This window comes from Myotis daubentonii, chromosome 10, assembly GCF_963259705.1.
Source record: "Myotis daubentonii chromosome 10, mMyoDau2.1, whole genome shotgun sequence".
NCBI lineage: Eukaryota > Metazoa > Chordata > Mammalia > Chiroptera > Vespertilionidae > Myotis > Myotis daubentonii.
The window spans coordinates 54,002,764-54,029,655 of NC_081849.1; the positions used below are offsets into that span (position 1 = coordinate 54,002,764).

General features: G+C 37.3%; 1 protein-coding gene across 1 annotated transcript in view; it reads right to left on the reverse strand.

Annotated features, from left to right (window-relative positions):
- Positions 1 to 26,892, reverse strand: part of THSD7A (thrombospondin type 1 domain containing 7A) — a 316,639-nt gene that overhangs the window by 28,759 nt on the left and 260,988 nt on the right. The window contains exons 12-16 of the mRNA XM_059712436.1: positions 22,729 to 22,923; positions 20,435 to 20,698; positions 8,583 to 8,761; positions 6,394 to 6,399; positions 4,107 to 4,240 (exon numbers count right to left, since the gene is read on the reverse strand). Of these exons, the coding sequence (XP_059568419.1) occupies positions 4,107 to 4,240; positions 6,394 to 6,399; positions 8,583 to 8,761; positions 20,435 to 20,698; positions 22,729 to 22,923 (778 nt within the window). The remainder of the gene's footprint in view (positions 1 to 4,106; positions 4,241 to 6,393; positions 6,400 to 8,582; positions 8,762 to 20,434; positions 20,699 to 22,728; positions 22,924 to 26,892) is intronic.

The window sequence follows — 26,892 nt, forward strand, 5'->3', positions numbered from 1 at the left end:
TCAATAAAAACATTTTAAAAAGTATAGCCATGGTGTGTATATAAACTCTACATGTCTTCCTCTGAAAGGAGAGGGTCATTTATCTAGACTAATGAGAAGTGGTCCAAAGAGATTCATAGAGGGGTTGTAATTTGGGAATATAAGGCACTTTTTTCTTCTGAACAAAATTGTAGATTCTATAGTGAAGGTAGACTCATACATGATGGAAGACCAGTCACACTTAAATCTCCTAGTGAGAAGTTTCATAAAGTGTTTTTGAAAGTAGCTGGTGGCATTTATCCAATCGTTTGGCAAACAAAGAGATATTTACCATCCTATCTGCTGATAACTTTAAGGAGTTCCAGAAGTGGAAAGACAATTATAATAGGTGTCGCACAAATTCTCTAAATGTGCTTGTTGGATTTTCCTGTATCTTGACCTTTTTGATGGTTAGTTTTCTTTTTCACAATAAATTCAAACACTTTATTACATATCATTCTATTGTAAGCAGTCATGAAGGGCTCTTCACCCACCTTTGGGAATCTAATTAATGTGGCTAGTACCAGACTTCACTTGTACCATAGTTAACTTTCTGTGTACTTTTCTAGTAAAAGAGAAAAACCTTACCCCTCATCTATAACTTGGTAAGGTCAACCAAATTAATGGGTATAGGGACAGAACTGCATTGCAAGAGATGAAAAGGAAGGCTTGAGCTCTTAAGCCTCTCAAATCCATTGCGATGTTTTAAACTGTGAGTAGAATTACATTACTAATTATACCTGAAATCTCAACTATTTTCAGGAATTTGCAATCAGTAGGGACATTGCATCTTCTCATATTTACTCTGCAGAATAACCCTCTATATAGTGCTGCCTAATTTTAAAAAATGTTGTTTGCCTGTGTGATGCATTCAGACTAAAAAACTGTACTGTTGCTCCTGTCTTAAGTAGCTTTGTAGCCGGAAAAAATATCTATACAAATAACCTCCTCTGCATTTTTTTTGGTAAATTGCATAAAAGAGCAATTGCAAAACCACACAAAGGTAGATGTCTGATTTCATTGTTGAAAGAAAAATTAAACTATAAATGTCTGAGAAAATTTTAGTTTCTCAGGAAAAAGTTCCACCTTCAATGGCATTTTTCAAAATGTTCTGCTGACAGCAGCTGTGAGAGGACACGGAACAAATGGGACAGTTCAATGCTCAGAGTTGAATTTGCTGCTAAGAAAATACTGCATCCATGGCAGGTACTGACACAGGTACAAGGATCAACTCGCAAAGTTACCTATTGATTCAGAGTGAAGGACAGATGTTCAATACTCTATTATGTAGTTATATACATAAAAATCCATTTTCAAAGGTTTTTTCTTCCTTTAACTTTTATTATGCAGGTAACATATTAATTTTAAGAAAATAAGAATAAATAAAATTTCACATAATTCTATCAGAGATAACCACTCTAAAAATATTATATTTAAATATATATTTTCATTTCGTTAAATAAAAGAAAACTTATCGCTATTTGTACCATTTAAGAAAAAACTACACCAACTATATTTTATAGACATCTATTCATGTTGTTAACCTTTTTCTAAGTTATTAATTTTAATGACTACATTTGAATTCCATCACTTGAATGTGCCACAATTGCTAAAAACCCTTGCTGTTGACATTCAAATTATTTATAAGTTTTATTTATTTTATTTTGCGTTAATGATTTTATTACTCTAGAATGATAATAAATATTTGGATCAAGTTTTGACCTCAAAGGAAGACCCTATAAATTCATTTGCTTTTTTGAAATTCTTGGCCTTTTCTTTTTCTATATGAGAGGAATTATGCTGTGAGAAAACGGAATTATATCCAGAAACATAGTACAGACTCAAGTTGGAGGCCACAGGTGTAGGAAAGGAGGTGCATTGTCAGCAGAGAATCCAAAAGCAACAATAAAAATAACCAAATAGCTCTGTTTTTATGATCACAATGTGCTGGCACTTTAAAAAAATGCCAGTGAAAAAATATCTCTTCCCACCAGAGCAAATCACTTTTATCACCCAACCTTTGAAATGTCATACCACCCTAAAAGCAAAAGAACAAGATGGAATATGTTGAATCCTGCTCTCAAAGACTCATGTATCCTAAAATGTCATCCAATGCTTGCATCTAAGCAGGACGTTTTGACCTTAATTAGCTGAGGATAAGGTTAGGGAGGTCCACTCCTCAATCAGTACAGAAACATTATTACATGATCAGAGATGACAATCAATGCTGACCTTTTCTCTTCTCTATTTTCATTAAAGATGTTTACTGGAAAATAAATTGATCTGAAAAGTTACTTAGTTTAGGATGTGTTTGGAAATATTCAGAATATTTATTCACAGAGAAAAATGAAGCAACATGTACAGAGATAGTTGTAGGGAAAGCTGAAAGAATAGTTGTTCTTTGTTATATACTAGATATTTGTGCAATAGGCCTTCCCTTCCCCTGGCTGCCGGCACCGGTTTTCCTCCGGCACCTGGGACCCAGGCCTTCGCTGCTCCAGCTGGAGCATTCTGTCTTCGCTGCTCCAGCCGGAGTCTTCCGTCTTCACTCCGCCACTTTGTGCCTACATATGCAAATTAACCGCCATCTTTGTTGGGTTAATTTGCATACTCTTCTGATTGGCTGGTGAGTGTAGCTGAGGGATGGTCAATTTACATGCTTGTCTATTATTAGGTAAGATATTTGTTACTAACCAAAACACCAACCTGATCAAATTCTTAATATAAGAAAAATATTTTTAAATTCAAAGTGAAATTTTAAATTATGGAGAAGGGCAGAAGCATAATTTATTTCTTTTTCTTCCCTGTTCCCTTATCAACTCATTACATCCTCTTCACCATCATCTTAGAAAAGTTCCTCTGAAAAATAACTTTAGAGTTCAGATGGGCTTTTGAAAAAAGAAACAGAAATTATTTTTATTGGAAGCAAAGTTGTATATAGTGTGCCAGGGTTTTAAGATATAAACATTAATTTGTTGTACTTTTCTACTGAAACAGATTAAAAAATATGAATCTCAAATTCATGAGTAATTAGGTCATGGGTGAGAATGAGCTTCTTCACAAAATGAGTTATCAAGTTCTGAATGTTTTTATATTTGTCTTTACTGTGTGCCACTCAGCTGGGTTAGAAGAAATTGAGATAGTTAAACAGTTGACAAGAGACTTGGGTTTGAGTACCAACGCTGTCACTTTAGTAGATACCTGTTCTTGGTGAATTAGTGTTTGTGAATCTACTCTACAAAGTGGAAATAATAAAACCTCATACATTTTTTCCCCTGGTTCCAGAATCCCTAAAGATCATATGCAGAGGCTGTAGAGAAAATTTAATGAGTGTCAAACTTGCATTGGGTGTTAGGGAGTTTCTGTGATTATGACAGGGTCTCAGCATGGAGAAACTTATGGAGATTAATAATAGTAAAAAGATCTTTTCATAACAATGCAGGGCCTATGGGTACTACAGAAAAATGCTGCTCAATAGAGCTCTCTGATGATGGAAATACTGTGCTGTCTGAGAGAACAGCCTCGAGCCACCCATGGCTATTGAGCTCTTAAAATGTATCTAGTGTAACTGAGAAAACACATTTCTAATTTTAATTCATTTAAATTTAAAGTGAAAATAGCCAAATATGACTATGGTTACCCTACCAGTCAGTATGGCTGCAGAAGAATAAATGAGGGGCATTAGCCAATGCTGTTTTAGGGAAGGCTTCCTGAAACAGAAAAAAGTATTCAAAAGTTGGCCAGTTTGATATAAAAGAGCAAGAGTTTATAACAAATTCCTATTAAAATGCAGCCAGAAATATTTTTGGCCTTTAAGGAACAAGTCATTGGGGTTTGAAAATCAGCATTGGTTCAGCTCTCCTGCAAGAAAAGCACCTCAGAGCGAAGCTTCCCAAATCAGAAGCCGAACATGATAAACTGCTGCTTGAAGCAGATCTTTTAGAGTTTTCCATGAACACTGATTCCCTAAAAGTAAAACTAAAGTCCACTTATTAGGAGGTTGGGAAGGAGTGAATGCTCAAGTTGGCAGGTATGAAACTGGGAGGTTTGTGTGTTTTGCTTCCCTGTGTAAATCGACGTGGCCTCACCTCACTTTTCGGGTTTGCACGCCCCCTCCGCAGTTGTCTGGCATGTTCACAAAGGTCACCTTGCACACGCTCCACGGCTCTGTGACCCATAGGTACTGGTTGCAGTCACTCTGGCAGGGGACGACCTCATACACCTGAAACACACACAGTTCTCAGTGATCTCATCTCAGGGACCTGATGAGAGTGGGAAGATTTTACATCACAATAATCATTATATACATATTTTAGCTACTTTCATTTAATAATCATTATATACATATTTTAGCTACTTTCATTTCTCTCCATTATTTGAAATTTCTTGAGAGTTCTAGCACTAAAAAGGACAGAACTAGCTGTGCCCTTTGCCCCATTGTAGTTGTCGATCCACATTTAGTGAGACAGCACAGGGACTGGGGCCCGGGATTGAAGGAATACCAGATGGCCGGAAGGAACACCGGATGAGCTGACTACAAAAATGTCCCCACCCCAGCTTCTCCTTGACCAAGAACGAAGTAGGCTTTCTTTTCTCCCTTCTAACCACTTCCTTGCAGAAGTGAAACCATTGTTCTGCACATGCAGTTGCTTAAAGTTTGACTGCTATGGTATACATCATGTGGGATGGCAGTAGTGAGCAGTCCAGCCGCCAAGACAGTTGCTAAGCAACTAGACAGCAGGAGGAAGTAGCTTGACCCTGACATGGAAAATTTCACCAGTTAGCCTTTTTAAAAAAACACCCACCTTTGTGTGCAAGTCTGCTTTGTTCCCAGCTTATAAAATTGCCAAACAGAGGTAGGCCCCCACTGCCACCCGCTCTCCCCCCGCCCCCCCGCAACCAGTAAGTTTGGAGGACCTTCCTTTTCTCTGTGCTGCCTCCCTTGTGTTTGAATATCAGCTTAGTAAAATTTGTCTAGAAATTTTTCTGGTGGTTCCCCCGGATTTCTATCGTGGGAAACCCAAGGGCCCCAAACTCCATAACATTCCCACAGTATTGCAATTTCCTAGGCCATCGGTCTTGTTTACAGTGTTGTGTGTCTTCAATACTTACCCCAGGGTACTCATATGTTAGGCAATCAATACAGATTTGTTAAATAAATGAATGAATAACAAATGAATGACTTAATTAAATAGTGTATAAAAGTAGCGATTTTCAAATAATTGGGCTTGTTTATAAAATATGCGCAACAACCAAAACTTGTAATTTTTGTGCTCCATTTATGAAACTAAATTAAAAGATAAATAACACGAAATAAAGCTATCTTCAAACTTTAGTTAGGGCTTGGAAGCAAGGTCTGAAACTGGGTCTCACATTACACAGCTACAGCCTACAGCAGGGAAGGCCACTGAAACAAAGCAAATTGTGCACTGCATCCATACAAGCTTTCAGAGCCCCAAGTTTGAGGTGTTTGTTTGGTTTCAGGGTTTTTAGAACAATGAACAAGGATGCCTCTTTTTGCAATCAGAAGAATGACTAAATAAAGGAAATAAATAGATCACAATCCACTGCAATAGAGGTGAGTCAACCATTATAGAAAAAGTGTTTAAAAATCATTTCAAAATCTATAATTATCCACCTCCATCTCTTATTTTACACACACATACACACACACACAATAGCATATGAATGCTTATATAACCAATTACAGAGCATATAGATTTAAATAGCTCTTCGGAGCTATTCTTTTGTGTAAATTTTAGTGGACTAAACACCCAATTAAAGTGACAAAGTAAATTTATGCCCTATAATAATAAAAAATATGCACTGTTGAAGTGAGAATCTATATTTACTGTCATATGATCACATTCATATTGGGAGCTGTGTTCAGATCTGACTGATTTCTGGTGCAGAAAACATTACAATTTGTGGGGAAGGAACAAACCGAAGAGGAAATGCCATCTTTTCTGGTCCTTCGATGGCTTGCATGTTAATCTCTTACACTGGAGTGAATACAGATCAGTTCAGAGCCTCCTCCTGTCACCCACTTGCTGTCACCTGCACCTTTACCTCCCCCTGGGAAGCATGAGATCATTAGCAGGAGGCGTCAGTGCCTTTTCAAGGCTGAGGCTGGTGAAGGAAAGCTTGTTTCCCACCCCTGCACCTCAGGCCCTGATTCTAAGATGAGAAAACATAGGCACCGTGCTAGGAAATAAAAAGGGAACAATGGCAGAACACAAATTTTATGAAAAATATAATATCTTCTCCCTGTAAAATAAGAGGCAATTGTAGAAAAAAATACATTTCCTGAAGTCAGGCGTAAAACAGGAGATAAACAACACTCCGTTATGAACTGTGAGGTTTAAGAGTTCTTACCTGGGCCTGGAGTGGTTGTAGTCCACATGAATCAAGACAGGGAGAGAAGCAAAGAGAAGTAAAATGTCAGTATATTGAATGAGAAGAGCTCATGCTTCAAGTTTCAAGTATTATTATCCCTACAGAAAAGACTTTTTTTTTTTTTTTTTTTGCGGGGGAGATAAGGAGTAAATAATTAGAACACTTTTCTCAGGCCCCGGGAGAGAAAAACCAACTCAAGGTAAGATACACTAATAACTACTGCAAACAGCAGAGTCACGGAAAGTATTAGGTGGGCAGGGTACAGGCAACTCTGACAATGGCGTAGACCTCAACATACTTATCATACTGATCATAGGGAACTGACACAGAGTTGCAAATGTCATGTGCTTCAAACTGTGAATGGTTATCTATTTACAGATTGATTGATTGACTGATCGATCTATCCATCTCCATCCATCCATCCATCCATCCATCCATCCATCCATCCACATTTCGTAAGAAATGAGGATTTGCTTCCTCAATGGGAAAACAGAACCTCAAACACCATTTTCAAGTCAAAGTACCACTGATTATATTGAGGAATATTTAATTGTAAAAAAAGTCTATGTGACTTCAACATTTTTCAACATTAACACAAACCTCTGCATAGTCTTTGCTCTTCTAATACATTACTAATATATAAATTCTTAAAAGTTTATTTTTATAAATGAATTATTTCTTCTTTTAGCTTTGATATTTTAGTTGTTAAAGTCTCAATACACCACCAGTAAGTTGTTAACAGATACCCAGATGTCCTTTTCAAACTCTGCATTAGACTACATTAAAGTTGGAGAGTGACAGAGAAATGGCTTAGAGGAAAGACTTTTCGTATCAAAGACAACTTGGCATGAGGTCTTGAATCTTTGCAAATCCACCATTAAAGAAAATTTCTCTTTATTAGAACCATGGCCAAATTTAATAAAATTTACATTTACTATTGAAAATTCAAGATTTCAAAACTCACAGAAAAGTGTTTTGTATTACAAACATTACAGTTGAGTTATTCTGTTTCACTTGGGTCAAGGGAAGCATTCCCAAGCACAGGGACGCTCGATTACCAATAGATGGCAGCAGTGCAGTATATTACCAACTTTTAGTTGAATTTAAGGGCAAATTTAGATACTTGGGGAAAAATCCAGATTCTTTCAGAGTACTTTCTATAGAATTTAATTCTACACTTTCTTAATCCTAGTCCCTTTACTCATAAGTTCTTTTTACTCTCTCTACAGTGTACTTTTATTGCTATGAACAAATTTAGGTTAATTTGAGAAGGAAAGTTTGGGTCCTGGTAGGCAGTGTGTTTGGAGATTAAAATTAGTCTGTGTGTATATGAACTATATCTATACATTTATGGTTGGTTCATACATATGACTTGGTTCATTTGATTGTGACTTAGATTTAAATATACATCTTTAACATCTACACAGACTATATAAAATTCATTCTTTGTTCATTCACATGCAGGTCAAACATGATAATCATTGTCTGATGTATCTTATGTTACATTTAAATTAGTTGCAATTTCCTCTATTAGCCTTTTACTTTATATTTCCAACAGAACACAACTATTAATAGCAACTAATAAAGAGCATCTGAAGTCAAATAAAGTTCAAAATAAGATTTAAAAGGCCAATGACTAAATTGATAGATATACTTACAGTGACTTTGAGGCCATTTAAAATTTTAAAACATTTTATATCAATTAATTTTAAATGAATGAACAGTGTATCTTCCCTAACTTTATACCTGATCCTAAATACTTTCTTTGATTTTAATTTAAGTGGTTGGTAATTGAGATGTGTTCTTTGAGAGTCCTGGGGAACTCTAAGAATGATACAATCTTGCTCTTAATACACAAGTTAGATATAATTTTATTACAGGTTAAATACCTCGACATTATTTCAAAGGGAGGTTTCATTAGATTTCCATTGCATTATATTCAGATGCATATATACACAGGGTACTGGATCGCTTGAGAATACAGAGATGATATATCTGATTTGGGTTTTCAATAATATACATGTATTGAACCAGGCTACTCTAAAAATAAAGTGAGCCAAATTTCTAATTTAGGGGCTATTATTTACTTTGGTCCATTGGGGGCGGGGGGAATAAATCATTATCAATCTAAATCACAGTACTTTAGTATTCCCAATGGGAGAAAATACCTGGTTGACGTGGTCCAGTTTGGGGCAAGGCCTTCCTCCATTATACGGCTTTTCACGCAGCCATTTGGACCGAACCTTCACGCCGCTCCCACAGGACTTGCTGCAGCGGGACCAGTTGGACCACTCGCTGAGCTTGCAGTCAGAGGGGCAGGGGATGATGCAGGCCTCTTCGATGTACCCTGAGTGCAGGAAAACGAGAGGAGGGCCATCTCCCTCGTGTCACTCGTCCACCACCACCCAGACGCTCATTTGGAAGATCCAAGTTTGACTTGACAGCAACATGCTAATGCAGAGTCTCCATCGTTAAGGATTCAAATTAAACGTTGCAGGAAAATGACACATACACACAGTGACTCTGTTAAAATAACAGCTGAGCAGCTGCCATATGATCTGCTCAGGATTCACGCTCACCACATTTCAGCGTTCCTGACGCCCTGACAGTTCCTGTTTAATTGACAATAACCTGCCTGCTGCCATGTCATCCGCATTCTGCCAGAATGATTCATTAAAAAAATTATAACAGTTTTCCACAGAATCCTGTCCGTTAATGTCACACAAGGTCAAGTTTCTGAGTCCACTCAAAAACTTGACCTTGCTCAAGAAGAAAGCCAGGCCTTTTCAACCACTATCCAAAAGGAACCATTTAACTTAGCACCTTATGTTTCCCCTTCTTTGAAAATGAGGCCAGAAAAAGAAAAATGAAGACTGTTAAATAAATAAAGTCTCCTAGTTTTATAGTGCTGCCAATTTCAAAGCACCTTCACACCTTGTGTTCATTTAATTCGCTTGAAAATTTTAGAAATGCATTGGGCAGGTATGGATGGTCTACTGGGCAGATAAGAAAACAAATGCAGAGAGATAATTGACAAATGCAAGGTCATATAGTGAGGTGTGAGGAAAAGTTTTCTGAGGTCTAGTCGAGTATTCATTCCGTCAAATCACACAGCCAATTAACTCAACAGTCTACCGATTAGTTTTGAGAAATGGGAGCATTTTCCTTGAACAATCCCTTACCACCAACTTGGCATTTCACTAGATCAATTTATCACTATTGTTCCCAAGGCAAATGTGTAAGAAAAGCAAAATTCCTCTGGTCAAGAGTCATATACTGTGTGCAGAGTAGTTGTTCTTGATTCAAGAATACACTCTGTCATGCCATTTTACATTAACATGAAGGATTCGATTTAGAAATTATTATCACATAAACAGTTTGTACTAGGATCTCTAAGTAGATATTTTTAAAATATCTTTTTATTACTTTTTAGAGCAAGAGGAAGGGCAAGGGAGAGATAGAAACATCGATTAGAGAGAAACATCGACTGGCTGCCTCTTGCATGCAGAGAGAGGGTCTGCAACCTGGGCATGTGCCCTGACCAGGAATTGGAATCAGTGACCTCTTGTTTTATAGGTCAGCGCTCAACCACTGAGCCACACCAGCTGGACTGTGACAGAATTCCTTAAGGTGCTTAGGCAATGATTTGATTTCAAAATCAGTCTAGTTATCCTAGAATAATAAAGAAACTATCAATCATAATATTAAGTCTTGATTTTTTAAAATAAATCTAGTTATTTCCAATGTTCATTGTTTTATCAATTCTTTTTTGAAAATCATAACAATCTTCAAATAGATGGAGTGATCTACTTAAATCTTCTACTTTGACTTTAAATATGGCTTGAGGTGAGGAAACAAAAGCTCCGCTTACTTTTTTGAGTTGAAATACATTTTAAACTCCATTATCTTTTTCATACAGCACAGCCAGTAAATAAATTTATCTAAAACAGCATGAGATGCTTAGATATGTAATTCCTGATAGGGCCAATAATAATTTTTTAATATATTAGTTTTTTATTGCATAGTAATAGTTTAATAAATAAAATAAAAATGTAAAAATGTCTAATTTCCAAGTGAATGCCATTCTGTCATCAAACTAATTAATGTTTAAGCAAGTCCAATAATTTTTTAAAATCCCAATTATTTCCAGATGTTATCAATAGCTTTGGCAAAAGGACACTAGTATTTCAAAGGTAACGTTATTGAAATATTTCTAGAAGAATTGCATTTTCCACCTTGTTAAATTTCAAAATGACTGTAAAAGTAAACCTCTAACCTTTTGTTATTTAGTAACTGTAGTGGAAAACAGAAACACATAATCTTTAATGTCACTGCTTCATAGAGTACCAGATAAATGGAAATTCTTTCCTTCCATTGTCAGTTGAAGTATTATGGCATTAGTGAGATTTAACATGGATGACCTCAGCCTGATTCACATTTATTATCAAGTAGTAACACTTAACACTTAGCATATTCCAGAAACATCTCTCAAATAAAACTCAAGGTATTAAATTGTTAAAAGATACATGTAGACCCTGAGATAAAACTGCAGCAGAATATAATGCTTAACATGTCATTTTAATTTCCGATGTGTAACAACTTTCAGTAATTGCCTGTCATGTTTATCTAGCACAATTAAAATCCTTAATCTTAGTAGTGAATTGCTAGATAATCATGGGGGATTGAAAGACAGAACATTTGATGTGTTTTAAGGCTAAATAAATGACTGGCATCTTGTAGCAATTTATGGCTTCTGAGGAATACTGGAATAAAATAAATGACTTCACAATTAGGTGTTAAAACTTTTAGCAGTTCAACACCGAATTTGACAAATGGAAAAATCAAACTCCTGACTTCCGATCATATTTTTTTGTATCCTATGACTGTTCTTTGAGGTTGAAATGGATGCAAAACACTAACAGCCTTAAAGTGGCAACCAGAGGACATAGTGCCTTTTAGATATATCCCATCACCTCATTCATTTGAACTGTGAATTGCAGATAAAGTAGCTGTCCACAACCTTCACAACTATTAACGCGGTGCTGTTGAAAGGTACACTGTTGACAGAGTAAAAAAAATCATTTTGAAAACACATGAAAAAATATCGGTTGGTTCTGATTTACAGCTGTGTGAATAAGCAACACTGGCACTGTATGTGAAACATCTGGATTAATCTCCAAAGTGACCTCAAAAAAATCTCTCCTGCTTAAATGTGTATTATATACATATGATTGCAACAGGAATGAGAGCATTTATCTATAAATTTATCTATTGTTGTCTGTGTGGGTTTAAAAATATTTTTAAAGTATCCCCAAATGAACATGATATTCTTTTGTAATTATATATTAAAAGCTGATAACTAGATAACCCAGGGAAACCAAACAACTATGTGTATAACCAAACTCTTATAATTGAATGTTCTACTCATTCAATTGGAATCAACACTGGGCAATTAAAATTTTCATAGAGAACTGTTCAGATAAATTGATATTACTACAGTATAATGCTATTTTAATTTTATTTATATTTATTTGTTTTACATACATATGAAGGCATATCTCTCCATTCTGCTAAGTACTTAAAGATTCAGGAAATTTCAACATCAGTGTTAAAGGCTGTGGGGTTTTGTTGATATTGTTATTCCAATACTGGAAGCTTATCCAATGATAAGGCACTTTAAGATTCATAGATACATCTCTGTATAAGTTCATTATCAAGGCCATTTCTTATAGCAAACTCTAAAGCTTTCTGTTGCACAATAAAGAATTAGGTTGATCTTTGACCTTGATTACTGGGAAATAGCCCCCATGCCCTAAACTTGAGTGTTAAGAGTATCATTGCTATTCATAGAGGGCCCCTTGCACTACACATGAGTTTATGCTAAAAAGATGTTGACAGAAGGGAGACTGATGGAATTCAAAGACCAAGCAGGTGTTTAGAGTGTTGGGGCTTTAAGCAGCATGATACCTGACCAACCTCTTGGGTGGGAAGATTGAGTTCAACCAACCATGTGGTCAATGATTCAATCAATCATGCCTACGTGACGAAACCCCAATAACAATGACACCAAAGCTCAGGTCAGTTTTCTGGTTGATTATAAACATTGATGTGCAGGGATGATGATGCCTCCTGGTGCCATGGAAAAGAACATGGAAGCCTTGTTTGGGGGACCTTCCCAGACCTTGCCTTTGTGTCTTATTTTGGCTGGTTATGACTGTGATCTTTTGCTATAATAAAACTGTAAATGTAAGTATGGTTCTTTCCCGAGTTCTCGGAGTCATTCCAGTAAACTAATGGACCTGATGGGGTGGTGAGAACCCCCAAATCTGTGGCCAGCTTTTCAGTAGTAACGTTAATCTGTGAATCCCCAAAGTTGTAGCTGATGTCTGAGGTGAGAACAGTCAAGTAGAGACCTGAGCCCCTACCCTGTGATGTGCGGCCTAGCTCTAAGTAGGTAGTGCTGGAATTGCATTCAACTTTCTCCTTCAAGCATCATCACAATGGTCATGTAGTGGACATATACTTTATTTTAAAAGGACATAAATCCATCATTTCTGTAAGAACTGTACCTATGGTTTACTTAGTCAACCAAAGTAAAGACCCGGGGAAAGCATTAAGGCATTTTCTGACTTTCTCCCCAAATTTAACATTTAAAATTCTAACCAATACTGTATTAAATATCAGAGATAAGTTCTACAAAACTCACTTTTGGGAATAGGACTTTATAAGCAATATAAATGTATTTTATTGAGTGTTCAGATTGTGAAGATGAAGTAATGGAAAATAAATAAACTTTGAAACTAATTAGAGTGATTTATTTTTAACTTCATCTAATATTAACAAAGCTCTGTTCTTTCAAATCAATGAAAATCCTTTATTGCCATGGAAGCATTTCCAAAGGATGATCTTTAAACAGTTTTGGTGGATTGTAATAAGTATGAAACATACATTTTACAAAAAGCATTCTGTGGTCAAGTGAGTTAGAAAATTATTGCGTTAAACTGGTTAAACAAAGCTCTTTTCCCTGGGCTTTCCTTTTTTGCTAATGGGAATCGTGAATCTCTAAGAAGATAACTCAGGCACTGCATTCCTGTGATTAATGACTTTTTCCTATAGCATCTCACTGAACAAGTGAGAAATAGATTGCTCATAGTTTGTAATTATAGTGCATTAAAATTGGATTCATGTTTTGAGCTGGACAGAGTTTAAATATTTTTCAAGTGGTCCTTCTTATGTCCATTTCCAAATATGAAAAAAAGTAAAAGCAAACAAACAAATTAATAACAAAATCCCCCATACTTAGGAGAGTTTCTTCTTCTTAAATTATCTTATGCTTCAAAGTCTTAAAGCTTTAAAGGTTAAACTTATAGCAAAGGGAGGGAAAACTGTTGTGTGGATAAACTTAATGTTGTTGCTTTTTTATGGCTATTTTAAAAGACCACAGAGGAGTCAATTTTGTTTTTTAATGGAAGTGAACAAAATTTCTTCTGAGGGCTAAATTGACCTTCAATGCATTTGTGAAGAAACTAGAGGCCCAGTGCATGGATTTGTGCACCAGTGGGGTCCCTTGGCCTGGTCCCTGAGCTTGGCCTGTGGGGATCGGGTCAAAGCTGATTCTCCAACATTCCCGAGGGGTCCCGGATTGTAAGAATGTGCAGGCCAGGCCGAGGGACCCCACTGGTGCACGATCGGGGCTGGGGATAGACCACGGGAAAGCCCCAGGATGTGTTTGGCCAGTCTCGCCCAGTCCCAATCAGGGTCAATTAGGGCTGGCCAGTTGAGGAGGGACCGCGGGAGGTTGGCCAGCCAGGGAGGGACAGCGGGAGGTCTCTAGGGCATGTCTGGCCCATCCCGCCCCATTCCAATCAGCCAGACCCCAGCAACAGGCTAACCTACCTGTTAGAGCATCTGACCCCTGGTGGTCAGTGTGTGTCATAGCTACCGGTCAAACGGTCTCTTAGGCTTTTATATAGAGAGATGGGATAAACATGGAGAGTAAATACAAGAAAATATTTTTCTTTCACATTGAAAATTAAATGCCCACACATTTATTGGTACATTCTCAGGTTAATTTTTGAGTCCATAGATTTGGCTTATGTCTAATAATGAATGCCTTCTTCATTTATAAAAGCAAGCCCCTAGGTGTAAGCCTTATTCACTATATGACCATTGTGATGATGCTTTAAAGGAGAAAAAGACCTACATGTTAGGAATGAGACTAAACTCAACTATGGGGCATAAAGCTTTAAAAAACTGTTTTGGGTTTGCCGGGCTTTACTAACATATAGGACTTTAGTATATATGTGGATTCACACAGGTCATTTAGCATCTTTATTAATTATGAAAACTTACATCACCACATAAGTAATGAACAACTCTGGTTATATCACTAAAATTACCAGATTTCAGGAAGATTACACTCTAATTGTTTTACTGAAATTAGTGTTACCACTTCTATAAGGCATTAGGGAGAATAAGGGGTCAGAAGTCAATGGAAAGGATAGAGTAAAATAAAATAGCAGAAATGGTTGATAAAGGCAAAGATCCAATTTTTTTTTATTGTTGCAAAGAATGAATAATGTTTACGGCAGTTAAATTTATTTTTAAGTTGCAGAACATTTTCTTCTTAAAAAGCTGAAAAGAAAGTCCAGTGAGTGTAAGGGGTATACTGGAAGCTATGTTTGACAGGCAGGCCTGAGGGGATCTGTGGAGCCCAGTTTGAAAACCATGTTGTTAAGTAATAGATGAGTTGCCGTCTCCAGGACATGAGCGGTAGCTGCAGGAGAATTTCCAACAGAAGTCTCTCTCCTCATCACCCCCACAGTGCTCCTTCAGGGAGCCTGTCCAAGAATATTGCTGGTGTCCATACGTATTTTAATTCTACCCCAGGCAATTGCTTTTTTATTGTACTCAAATGTCTAGAATAGTCCCTTTCTTTTTCACCCTCGCTTTTTAAACTTGCAACTATTAGCTCAGGAAAAGTTTGTCCCTCATCTCCTGCTTCTCTTTTACATTTTAAAAGAAAAACATCTCCATTGTGAATGATAACTGCAAAAGCAATACTAGCTGTGCCTGCGTTATTAAAGTTTTGAATTCTGAAATGAATTAGACATTAAATAAACACTATCAATTGAAAATGCTTTTCAGAGACATCAGTACTCCATTTCAGCTTGTTTACAAGACTCTATTTATAGCCCTAACCCAGCCGTGGGCAAACTACGGCCCGCAGGCCAGATCCGGCCCCGTTTGAAATGAATAAAACTAAAAAAAAAAGACCGTACCCTTTTATGTAATGATGTTTACTTTGAATTTATATTAGTTCACACAAACACTCCACCCATGCTTTTGTTCCGGCCCTCTGGTCCAGTTTAAGAACTCATTGTGGCCCTCGAGTCAAAAAGTTTGCCCACCCCTGCAACCGGTTTGGCTCAGTGGATAGAACGTCAGCTTGTGACTCAAGGGTCCCAGGTTTGATCCCAGTCAGGGGCATGTACCTTGGTTGCGGGCACATCCCCACTAGGGAGTGTGCAGGAGGCAGCTGATCGATGTTTCTCTCTCATCAATGTTTCTAACTCTCTATCCCTCTCCCTTCCTCTCTGTAAAAAATCAATAAAAATCTATTTTTTAAAAAAGACTCTATTAATAGTCTTTTCTGCCCATTTAATTAAACGTGCTTTTCCTCAAATACCAGCACCCGCTATATAAGGAGCAATTTCTCATTCAATTTTATTTCTAATTAACCTCTAATATTAAACTTAGATAAACTTCTATAGAATCCATTACAGAAAGTAATACATTCCAGTTATATTATAATTGAGTGGTCAGGTAGGTTATCTTTAGAATCTACTCTCCCTATACTCATAAATATTTTTATCAGTTGCACCCTGACTTCCACATAATGCCCTAAAATGTATATATAAATCAAATAGAAATGTTAGTCCTTATTTTCTCAAGGAAAGGTAAGTGGGAACAAAGAGAGTTAAATAAACATCTCACACTCTTGATTAACACAGGCCGGGAAACACAGGTTTACACAGATTGTGTAAACACTGTCTGGGAAAATGCAATTTGTCACAATGACTAATATGAACCAAGAGGGTAAGCTGTTGTCCATATCTGGTATTATACAAATTAGGCAATTCTGAATAAGCTCTAAATGGCAATAAAGAAACTTGTCAATGTTGATGTTACGATTAATTCAGTGGATTGGGTGTGTGACTATTATATCTTCTCTCATTAAGTAGGTAGAGAGAAGCACAGCTATTTGATAAGTATCATACAGAAACTTTGTAGCTTTTATTCCACAGATTTTAGTTGTTCTCAGTGAACTTTCTGATTATTTCCCAGAAATGTGACACAGAGGGAAGGACAGTCTGGGAAAAAGAAAGTGTCCAAACCTGATTGTGAATGGAATGCAACCACAAAAATTCTCTCCAGCCTTTCCCTCATTCATTCATTCTACACATATTAACTGAGCACCTTCTGTTCTAGATGCTGGGGCTACTTCAGTGAATGAAGTAGTCCAAAATACCCTCATCAATCTACATTCATGTACAGGAGATAAGGCATAAATAATAAACATAATAAGTAAGTGAATTATGTGGTATGTTATAGAATGACACATGCTTTGGAAATACAAAGAGAAGAAAAGGTTAAGGGGTTTGGGGACAGCTGGGCAGAGTTGAGGGGCAGTACATAAAATTCTATCCCTCATGTGCAAATGGAAATATGTATACATGTATCTTGTATAAGCTAGGGTTACCTCTAAGATTCTTTAAAATATAAAGGTTAAATAAAGTATCAAGATTAAATGTATAACAAAAAGTTTCAGAAATTCCACCTCTTGTCCTGCAAAATCTTAAAAATGATTGATTAACTTAAGAAGTTCCTAGTACTTACTATGTGGTCAGGCACTCAGTAAATTTCTAGTGAACCGATATTGTTTAAATTCTTAGAGCATTCCAGCAGTGAGTAGAAACTGATTCATTTGGTTTTAGAGTGATTTAAAATCTGTTGCTATAGTGATACCATACAAAAAGAAAATGTATATAATTTGTATTATCTTTTAAGGATAAATGCCAAAAATGTATTTATATATCAACATTTGTGCAGGAATTGTCTTTAATGCCATGTATAAGGATGGATGAACATTATGTAGCTCCAAAGGTATACATTGAGGTCTGATTTTTGGAGTATGGGTATATCACTTTTCAATACAGAGTCTATTATTATGAGAAATCCCAGGCCTAATAGAATTGTGCCACAAGTTAAGACATTAAAAAAGAGTGACCACATGGGAAATGGCCTAGAATAATATAATTAAACTGGTGAGAGTAAAATTGCTTTGTCAGTATAATAATTGGTAATATGATCCACAGATGGACAACACAAATTAAATAGAAATTCCCTAAGGCCATTATTGAATAGGGAATTTGTGTCTCTGTACGGTATACATGTGGTAATTAATTTTATATTTCAACTGAAAGTAGGAGGAAACCTTTTTTTGAAAGCAACTTGAAGACCCCATCTCTACCACCCATCCAAACAGCTGATTTGACTGAGAGAAGGCAGAGGACATAGAAAATGCAATTTAGAGCATACCTAGGACAGAGTGACAAAGTTATAGCATTCCACCGACGCCATCAGAATCCACAAAACATGTATTTAAAAAGCAGCAATTTCCAAAGGAATGAGGCAATAGAGATTCAATTTCCACAGACTTTGCTTCGAGTAAATATGTTAGTAAACACTAAAATATTCCACTGGATATCCATCATAGATCAGATTAAATAATGAATAATCTTGGATAGATGCAAAGAACTAAACTGGAAGAGTTCATTTAGTTAAGGATCATTGATCCTTTCCCAAACCCCATGAAGTGCATGGACGCATCTTCTTTCTATATTTACTTTTCTTCCAGAATACACTCCTGCTTTCTTTATACTTTGAATCGACAGCTAAGTTAGGAAGTCTACTGCCTTTGGCCAACTTCAAATGTTTTAGTGCTTTTACTTTTTTTGAGTGATCAAGCATTTTTGTGAGAGTCCCAGGATATTTTAAAGCTTTTTCTAAAAATAAGGTTGACTGTTAAGTGGCTGACGGAAGCACTCTTGCATCTAATTAGCAGATCAGGGTAAAAGTGAGAATATATGAGAATCATTCTGAAAACTCTCAGGTTACGTGAAAAACAAATGACTATCTTGGTGATTCGCTATGTATAACAATTTGAAATGTGAGCAAACACATGCTGCATTCTAAGAGAAACATATTTCTTAAGTGATCTTTAATTTTACATTTTAATGACTAATTATGATCGTATATATTATCATCAGATCATCTCAGGATGAGAAGTGCATTTGCATTTTCCCGGTATCTAATTTATAGCACCTATGTTATTTGATATAGAGCCGGGGTCCTCAAATGACAGCCCATGGGCCACATGCAAATACAAATATTGTATTTGTTCCCATTTTGTTTTTTAGTTCAAAATAAGATATGTGCAGTTTGCATAGGAATTTGTTCATAGTTTTTTTTAAAACTATAGTCCGGTCCTCCAACGGTCTGAGGGACAGTGAACTGGCCCCCTGTTTAAAAAGTTTGAGGACCCCTGATATAGAGGATAAAACACTCAGTTATACTTAGAGATGTTTCTCAAAGTATGCCTATTATAAACACGAAACTCTTTTTTCTTTAATTGTTCTAAGTGTATGGAATAATCTAAAATTTAGCAATGCACACATATTAACCTGAAACATACTTATATAGAGAGCTTCAACATCCTTGGGGTTTATATCACTATACTTTGATAAAACAGAAACTATGAAATAAGGTTAAAAAAAATGAATGAGGTTTTTGGAAATTTCTTTGTAAGAACATGTGTAAAAGTTTCCAATAACTGTGTCACTACGATACCTTGATGGTTTATAAATGTGAGATGGTCCAATTAGTTCATATTGTTTTCTGAACCATAAATAAAACTAGAGGAAGACCATTCCAATAGAATTTTTTCCCCAGCCAGATTGGAAGGTACCTGCCATGTGCACCCCTCCTATCAATTTAACCCATCTTTCTTAGGCCAACTCCCTGAAGAAGGGAGGAGGATCATTGTCCAGTGTTTGCAAATATGTGACATCTATGTTCCAGGCTGACCCATGGTAAACTGATCTCATAACATTATAAAAAGACAGCTAGCTGCATTAAAATAAAAAAATAATGGAGAAACATTGTTCAAGGCTGCCTATATTAACACTTGGAGCCAAAGAGTTCACTACATATACTGGTCAAAAATGGTCACTCTTCACTAAGTTTTGGCAACTCAATTATCATTACTGTATCTTCGTTTTTATTGTTTCCTCCCTCCCTCCCTCCCTCCCTCCCTCCCTCCCTCCCTCCCTCCCTCCCTCCCTCCCTCCCTCCCTCCCTCCCTCCTTCCCTCCCTCCCTCTCTCTCTTTCTTCCTTTTGGTTTAGAAATCAAAAGTGGGCATATTTTCCTTAGAGGATGTACTTTTTTTTGGCCAACCTCAACTTAATAGAGCAGTAGATAGGATATGTTTGAGTTTTCACCAATTATGGCTTTCAATCTTTCTTCTCTGACACTTAATGACATTTTAGGCACATTGCAAATCTTGCCAGTTTGGTTATTAAAAGTCTGTCTAGTTTAAAACTTTATTTTCAAATTAAATTAAATTGAAACCTCTCTCCTTTCCTGTGCAGCTGTTGGGGCTGGTTGGGTCTATTCAACAGACTCTTAACCCCAGAGGAGGCTCTGGCAGCATTTGCCTACCTGTAAGCCTTCTTTGCCACCAAATTTATGGCTTCATTGCCAACTCCTGGACAACGAGACGAGTGCCACTGAAGGTCCTGTTACATATAAATGACATATGTACAGTGTGGTGCCCCATAATGTTCCACTTAGAACCTAATTCTGGAGACCTTCCTTTGCCTCCATTCTCATACATGTGCATTTTACCTCCACCCCCAAGGCAGCAAATGTTTAACACGGGAGAAAAGTGGGATTACCATGGCTGTTACATCTGGACGTCTCCACGAGCCTGCCGTTTTGGTCGTAGCATGCCATTGCTTGGTAACGATAGCCTTGCCCACATTCCTTGATGTCTCCTTGGACTTTCATCCCCAGCAGCACTTCCACTTTCCCCTCTGGCAAAATGCAGTCGGACCAGTTCCCCACGGGCTGTGCGTTATACTTGTCACAAGGACAATACTGAGTCTCGATCAGGGGGTACACATGAGAATTTTTACAGTTTTCCTTCTTTTTGCTTTTTCCTGTGGAGAAATTTAAGTTGTAAAGTACCATTATTAATTTCAAGCATTCCCCTAAGTTTTCTCCTTTCCTAAACTTCCTTTCTCCATTTTAGCCACATTCAACAGTAGTCTATAAATAAACGCTATTTTCTCACCTCACAGTGCTTTCTATCTAGGCTTTTGTTAGTACGGGGTGCTTTCCATAGTGAGATATATATATATATATATATATATATATATATATATATATATATATATATATATATATATATATATATTCATTTAAAAATAGTTAATTTGCCCAACTGGTGTGGTTCAGTGGTTGAGTGTCCACCTATGATCCAGGAGGTCATGGTTTGATTCCTGGTCGGGGCACATGCCTGGATTGCAGGCTCGATCCCCATTGAGGGCCGTGCAGGAGGCAGCTGATCAATGATTCTCTCTCATCACTGATGTTTCTCTCTCTCTCTCTCACTCTCTCTCTCTCTCTCTCTCTCTCCCTCCCTCCCTCCCTCCCTCTCTGAAATCAATGAAAAGAAACAGCTAATGTAAAAATAGCCCTTATATAAGGTACTAACTGTTGTCACCACGACATTTTATACTCCTTAAAATGATCAAAATCTTCACAAATGATCATGTGTTTTCACTGACTGGGAGGCGGAGGTAACTACAGTAATTTCTCCTGTATAATGTGCAAAAAGATGAAATGGGAGAGGGAGTCACTGCCCTGAACTTCACAGCTTTTTGTTAGTTCAAATAGATGGTATAGCCATCTAGGAAATTGAGAAATAGAGATTTTTGTATTTACTTTTATTTTGTTTTGTATTTACTTTTCTGATTATGATTTTGCCTCTTTCAGCATTTCTGAAGAGTAATCATTTTGACATACTTGTGATTAATATAGAAAATATCAATAATATTCAAGGTGAAGATATTTAATATCAGGAAAAATACTAGAAATGGTTTATATATAAATGTAAATAAAGACCCTTTTAAAATAAATAACTCAAGTATAACAGTAATACATGCTTAAAATTATATATCATTATTTTAACTGGATAACATATTTATATTTATTAGTTATATAGTATAGACTAATTATATTACATATCATTAATGACATGTTTTACATATATTTATCTGTAACTTTCATAAGATAGCTTACATAGTTCTCAACAGTCTTTATTTATGACAGGTGGCTTATTTTATAACTTTTTAAGTCTGAGTAGTCTACTAGCACCAATATTTTTAGGTTTCTTTTGCCAACTGACAGTCTTTTTGAATGCGCCAGGGTGTAGGTCAGTACAATGTCTCCTGTTCTTGCTCATTATATCACTGCTTTTTGTCATTGTGACTGCCTTTCAAAATGCAGTTTTCTGACACAGAATTAACGTCACAGTCCTCTTCTAGGATATGAAAGATAACCCAAGGCTGTGACAGTGAGAATGGGCTAAGAAAATGAAGGAGCAACATTTCCTCATGTCCCCGAAGACCTTTTCTTCAAGCCCTTCACGGTCTGTAGGCAATTCACCAAAGGTCCATATTTAAACAAAAAATAACCTTCCAGCTGAAACCGGTTTGGCTCAGTGGATAGAGCGTCAGCCTGCAGACTCAAGGGTCCCAGGTTCGATTCCGGTCAAGAGCATGTACCTGGGTTGCGGGCACATCCCCGGTGGGGGATGTGCAGGAGGCGGCTAATCGATGTTTCTCTCTCATTGATGTTTCTGACTATCTCTCTCCCTTCCTCTCTGTAAAAAAATCAATAAAAATATATTTTTAAAAAAATAACCTTCCACATATTGTACAGGTGATGGAGTTTGATCTTCAAGGCTACTTTTTCTTTGTGCTAAAATTACAATGTGTCTGTCGCTGCCAGCTAACATTAAAACACACAACCAAATCCACTGGTGACGTATTAGGTATAAGTGTACCAACGATAAGGCCTATCTTGCATTTTCCAAATACATTGTCGGAGCTCTCTTGGTCTGACTGTTTTGTGTTTTTCTACCTTGACAAGTATTGAAGTAGGCGCTCCAGCTAATTATTCTTACCAACAATAGTGCGCTTTCTGGTCCTGACTGCCCCACAGTCTCCATTGCATGAGGAAAACTTGGACCAGCTGGTAAACTGACAGTCGTCTTGGCAGGGGACCTGGCAGGCCTGGGTGAGGGCTGGCACGGGGCCTGCGTGCTGGAGGCATTCGTGGATGCCAGCCTGCCCTCCATCTTGCTTTCGACAAGTAATGGCTGGAGGAAAAGCAGAGAACTGTTTATAGCAAACTGGAATGTCTGTAATTACTCTGAAATTTAGGAATTAACATTTCCTTAAGCAGAGGAATCCTCTCTTCATCCTTTATTTGCAGCAAAAATCTAGTAGGAGGGTTTGCGATAATCATTAAATTGATGGTGTAGGTTTAAAAAAAAATCACAGATAACCCTCCCTGGTTTTTATTAGACGCTAGGAAGACTTTCAAGTCACATGTGAAGTATACTGAGAAATGAATTATTTAAGAGCAAATAAATAATATATGGATCCTGATAATAGTTTATGTTGAACACAGGCCATTGACGGAAGGGCTGGGAGATATTGCCTATGCCCACCTCTAAGAATTGCTTTTGCCTCATTGGCCACTCTAGGATTCCCATACAGAAGGGGCTTAGCGGCAGCAAATTGGTTGGAGGGTTTGGGTGGAAAGGGGGGTGCTTATGGAATTTGTACTAAAGCTGCATTTGCATATTTTTGTTTTTGCCTTTTTACATTAGAAGTTTGTTGGGATGGCTTTGGAGTGGTTCATGGGAGGGGCAGTGTCAAATTCCATACCCGCTCCCCCCCACCGGTCTACAAGTTCATCACATGCATAAATATCAACCCAAAATTCAAAAATAAAATAAAAACTTTCAGCAACCTGCATCTATCATACCATAATGGCTATTTCCCCAACTACATTTGGACCCTTAAAAATGGTATGACAAATTAATATTTTTAATTTGTATATATGATTTCCCCAAGATACTGTTTTACTGATTTCTATAAACCATGTCATAGTTTCATTACTTATTGAATGTAGATGTAAACCTGCTTGAAGGTAAACAAGTATAAAAAAAAGACCAACAATAAGTGATGTTTAAAATACCTTTACTCCCGCTGCCTTTTTCCTTGTTGGTTTTAAAATAACTCACTCACTTACTGAGGAGGCAGATGAAACATTTATATGTTGGTCCTAAAGTTAAGTCTTTATTGAACTAGCTTAACTGGCCTTAGTCCGGCTGATTTACATGGCCTCTCAGGTTTATGGGCTGAAATGGCTGCTGATCTCTGCCTGCTCAGGATTCTGTCATTATGAAACTAAGGTGAAGGGACCTGACATTTTGACCCCACATTACAGTGAGGGGGGCACAGAAGGCCTCAGGTTAGACAACACTCTCTGAGTCTGTATACCTAAACGTAACACTCGGTAGTGCAGGGCTGTGAGATGGCGTGTGGGTAAGGGTCTAACAATTCTAGCCAGAGAAGGCTTTATCTGTGTAGGTGGACACAAGTTATTGCAATTGCTACAGAAAAAGTTACATAATTGTGCAAATGTAGGTGAAATCTCACCTATTTCTTAGCTTATAAGTACCTCTTCATTTAGTATTTAGAACCCTGGGACGGCCAATTTTATGAAAAGAACAGGGGTCCCTAAATTTTAAAGATACAAAAATCTGATAGAGTAGACAGTCATTTATGAAGATTATATGACAGGAAACACCATTAATTGTCCCAAAGAGACACTTACCCCGTGGGAGAGGAACTGTCTGGTGATCTGTGTTTATCAGACCAACCTTAGGTAGTGGGTCTCAAATCAAGCTTCAGATTACAATCACCTGGATAGCTTTTGGGACGTGTCCACACCTTTGCTGAACTCAAACATTCTGACTTAAGGGATGGAGGGCAGGGTCCTGGGCATTAGCATCTTTTTAAAACTTCCTGAATGATTCAAATGTGTAACAGTGGATGGAGACCACTGCTCAAGTAGGTAATATATTTCCATTTGCATCAGAAACACCTGGGATGCTATTAAAGTTGGAGAATCTTGGATTCGTTCCAGAGCTCCCGCACTAGCATTCTGTGTGTGAGGTCAAAGACTATGAATTTTTTTCTAGCTGCTCAGATTTCCTTATGCACACTCAAGATGAAGACCCACTGGGCTTGAGCATGGAAGGCACAAGGAGGGATTTGGTTGAAACCTGTGGCTAAGATGAAAAGTCCTCTGGTGCCCAAACACCTTGGCACTGTGCCAAGTGCAGGGAACCAATGGCTGAGCATGCAGGAATGAGCTAAGGAAGCTCTAAACTGGGAGCTCCAAGGGGCCTGTACAAAGAGTGGACCAAAAAGAGCAGCCACATAGTCTGGGAGAATGTTATCTGTGGAATGGGGTAGGCGTCGTCCCTGTGATGTGGTATGCTAATGAGTTGATATAGTTTTTGCAGTTCTTGCTACACCTTTGGAAGCCGAGTTGACTCCTTAAACCAGGGGTGGGCAAACTTTTTGACTCGAGGGCCACAATGGGTTCTTAAACTGGACCGGAGGGCCGGAACAAAAGCATGGATGGAGTGTTTGTGTGAACTAATATAAATTCAAAGTAAACATCATTACATAAAAGGGTCTTTTTTTTTTTTTTAGTTTTCTTCATTTCAAACGGGCCGGATCCAGCCCGTGGGCCGTAGTTTGCCCACGACTGCCTTAAACACTTCAAACTTAGCAAGCTTTGGTGGCTGTGGGCAGAGTTGCCCCCACGGAGGCTAAAGAGGAAGGATTGTCAAAGAGGAAGATATTAGACTTTATACTCCTCAGGATATGCAGGAACCCCAAGAATGACACATTTGGAAAATAAGAGCTTTGACCATATCAGAACTCTAAGCTTGGAAGCAGGTCACACTGTTTATAACCAAAAGAAAATTACAAAACTAAATGTGGGTTCCTTGAAATAAGACTACTTTTACCTATTCACCCAATTTGGCTCTCTGAAACAGAGACCTGATTATAAATCTTCTGAGAAACTAAATGAAGTTGCCTCAGGTTCTCCATTAAGGTTCTCTCTCTAAGGTTCTTACTCACCAACTGTATTTCAGAACTGTTCCGATTATCATCACATTAAGTAATATAAAAAGCATAACAAAATCACTACCATAATTTCAGAAATAAATTAATTTTGTGTAGATCTATATATGCTACTTAAAAAAATCTAAAGTCCTTTTCTCTATACACCTGCAGTACATAAAATCTTTAATACTTTGACTAGTTGAAAAAAATCTGTAAAATTCCCATCTCTGTTCTCAGAACCCACTCAGCACTCCACTCCCCTTATCAGAGATTTTAGACAATGTGCTTCGAATGAATTACTCATGCCATGCTATGCAAACAAGTAGCAACACCAGCATTTGTACAATATATTGAAAATTTATCACACATCTCAACTTGTTCCCATTCTGGTGTAGAGGAAATACAACAATTCAAACACAGGAATGCAATCTGAAATGAGCTTCCTGCTACTGTGGGCCAGGGAAATATAAATGGAAAGGAAATCATCGGATCTCTCAAGTTTAGAAATTTTAAAAATGATTTCTAAGACACTAAAGTCAGAATGTTTTTAACTGCAGAAAGGACTCATCATGCACAGCATGGTTTCCTGGCACACCAAAATGCTGCATGTGTTCAGACAACTGTATCTGTCTTTCCAGGTGGAGTGTTTATAGCTTGTGTGTAGTGATTATGCTGCAAGCTCTCCTCTGGGCTGAGGTCTTTTTAGAAAGATGGGCCAAAAACCATGCTGCCCTACAAATAATTCACCATAAAAGCTACTTAGTGAGGTCAGCAAATATCAAAATGATTATTGTAAAGTAAAATTCCATATGTAGCTCCCTGCTGATTATATCCACTTATGTTACTGATGATCTTATTTTATTTGTTAAGACATAAGAGGTTTTTAGTTGAATTTCTTGGGGTGATATTGGTTAATAAAATTATATAAGTTTCAGGTATACAATTCCACAATACATCCTCTGTATATTGTATTGTGTGTTTACCACTACAAGCCAAGTCTCCTTCCATCACCATTTTTCCCCCTTTTAACCTCTTCTACCCCCCATCCCCTTTTAAGTGTCAGGGACAGACTGCTTCCAGCAGGCTGAAAGCCAGGAAGAGATCCACGTGACTGACTTGTAAGTTACACATGA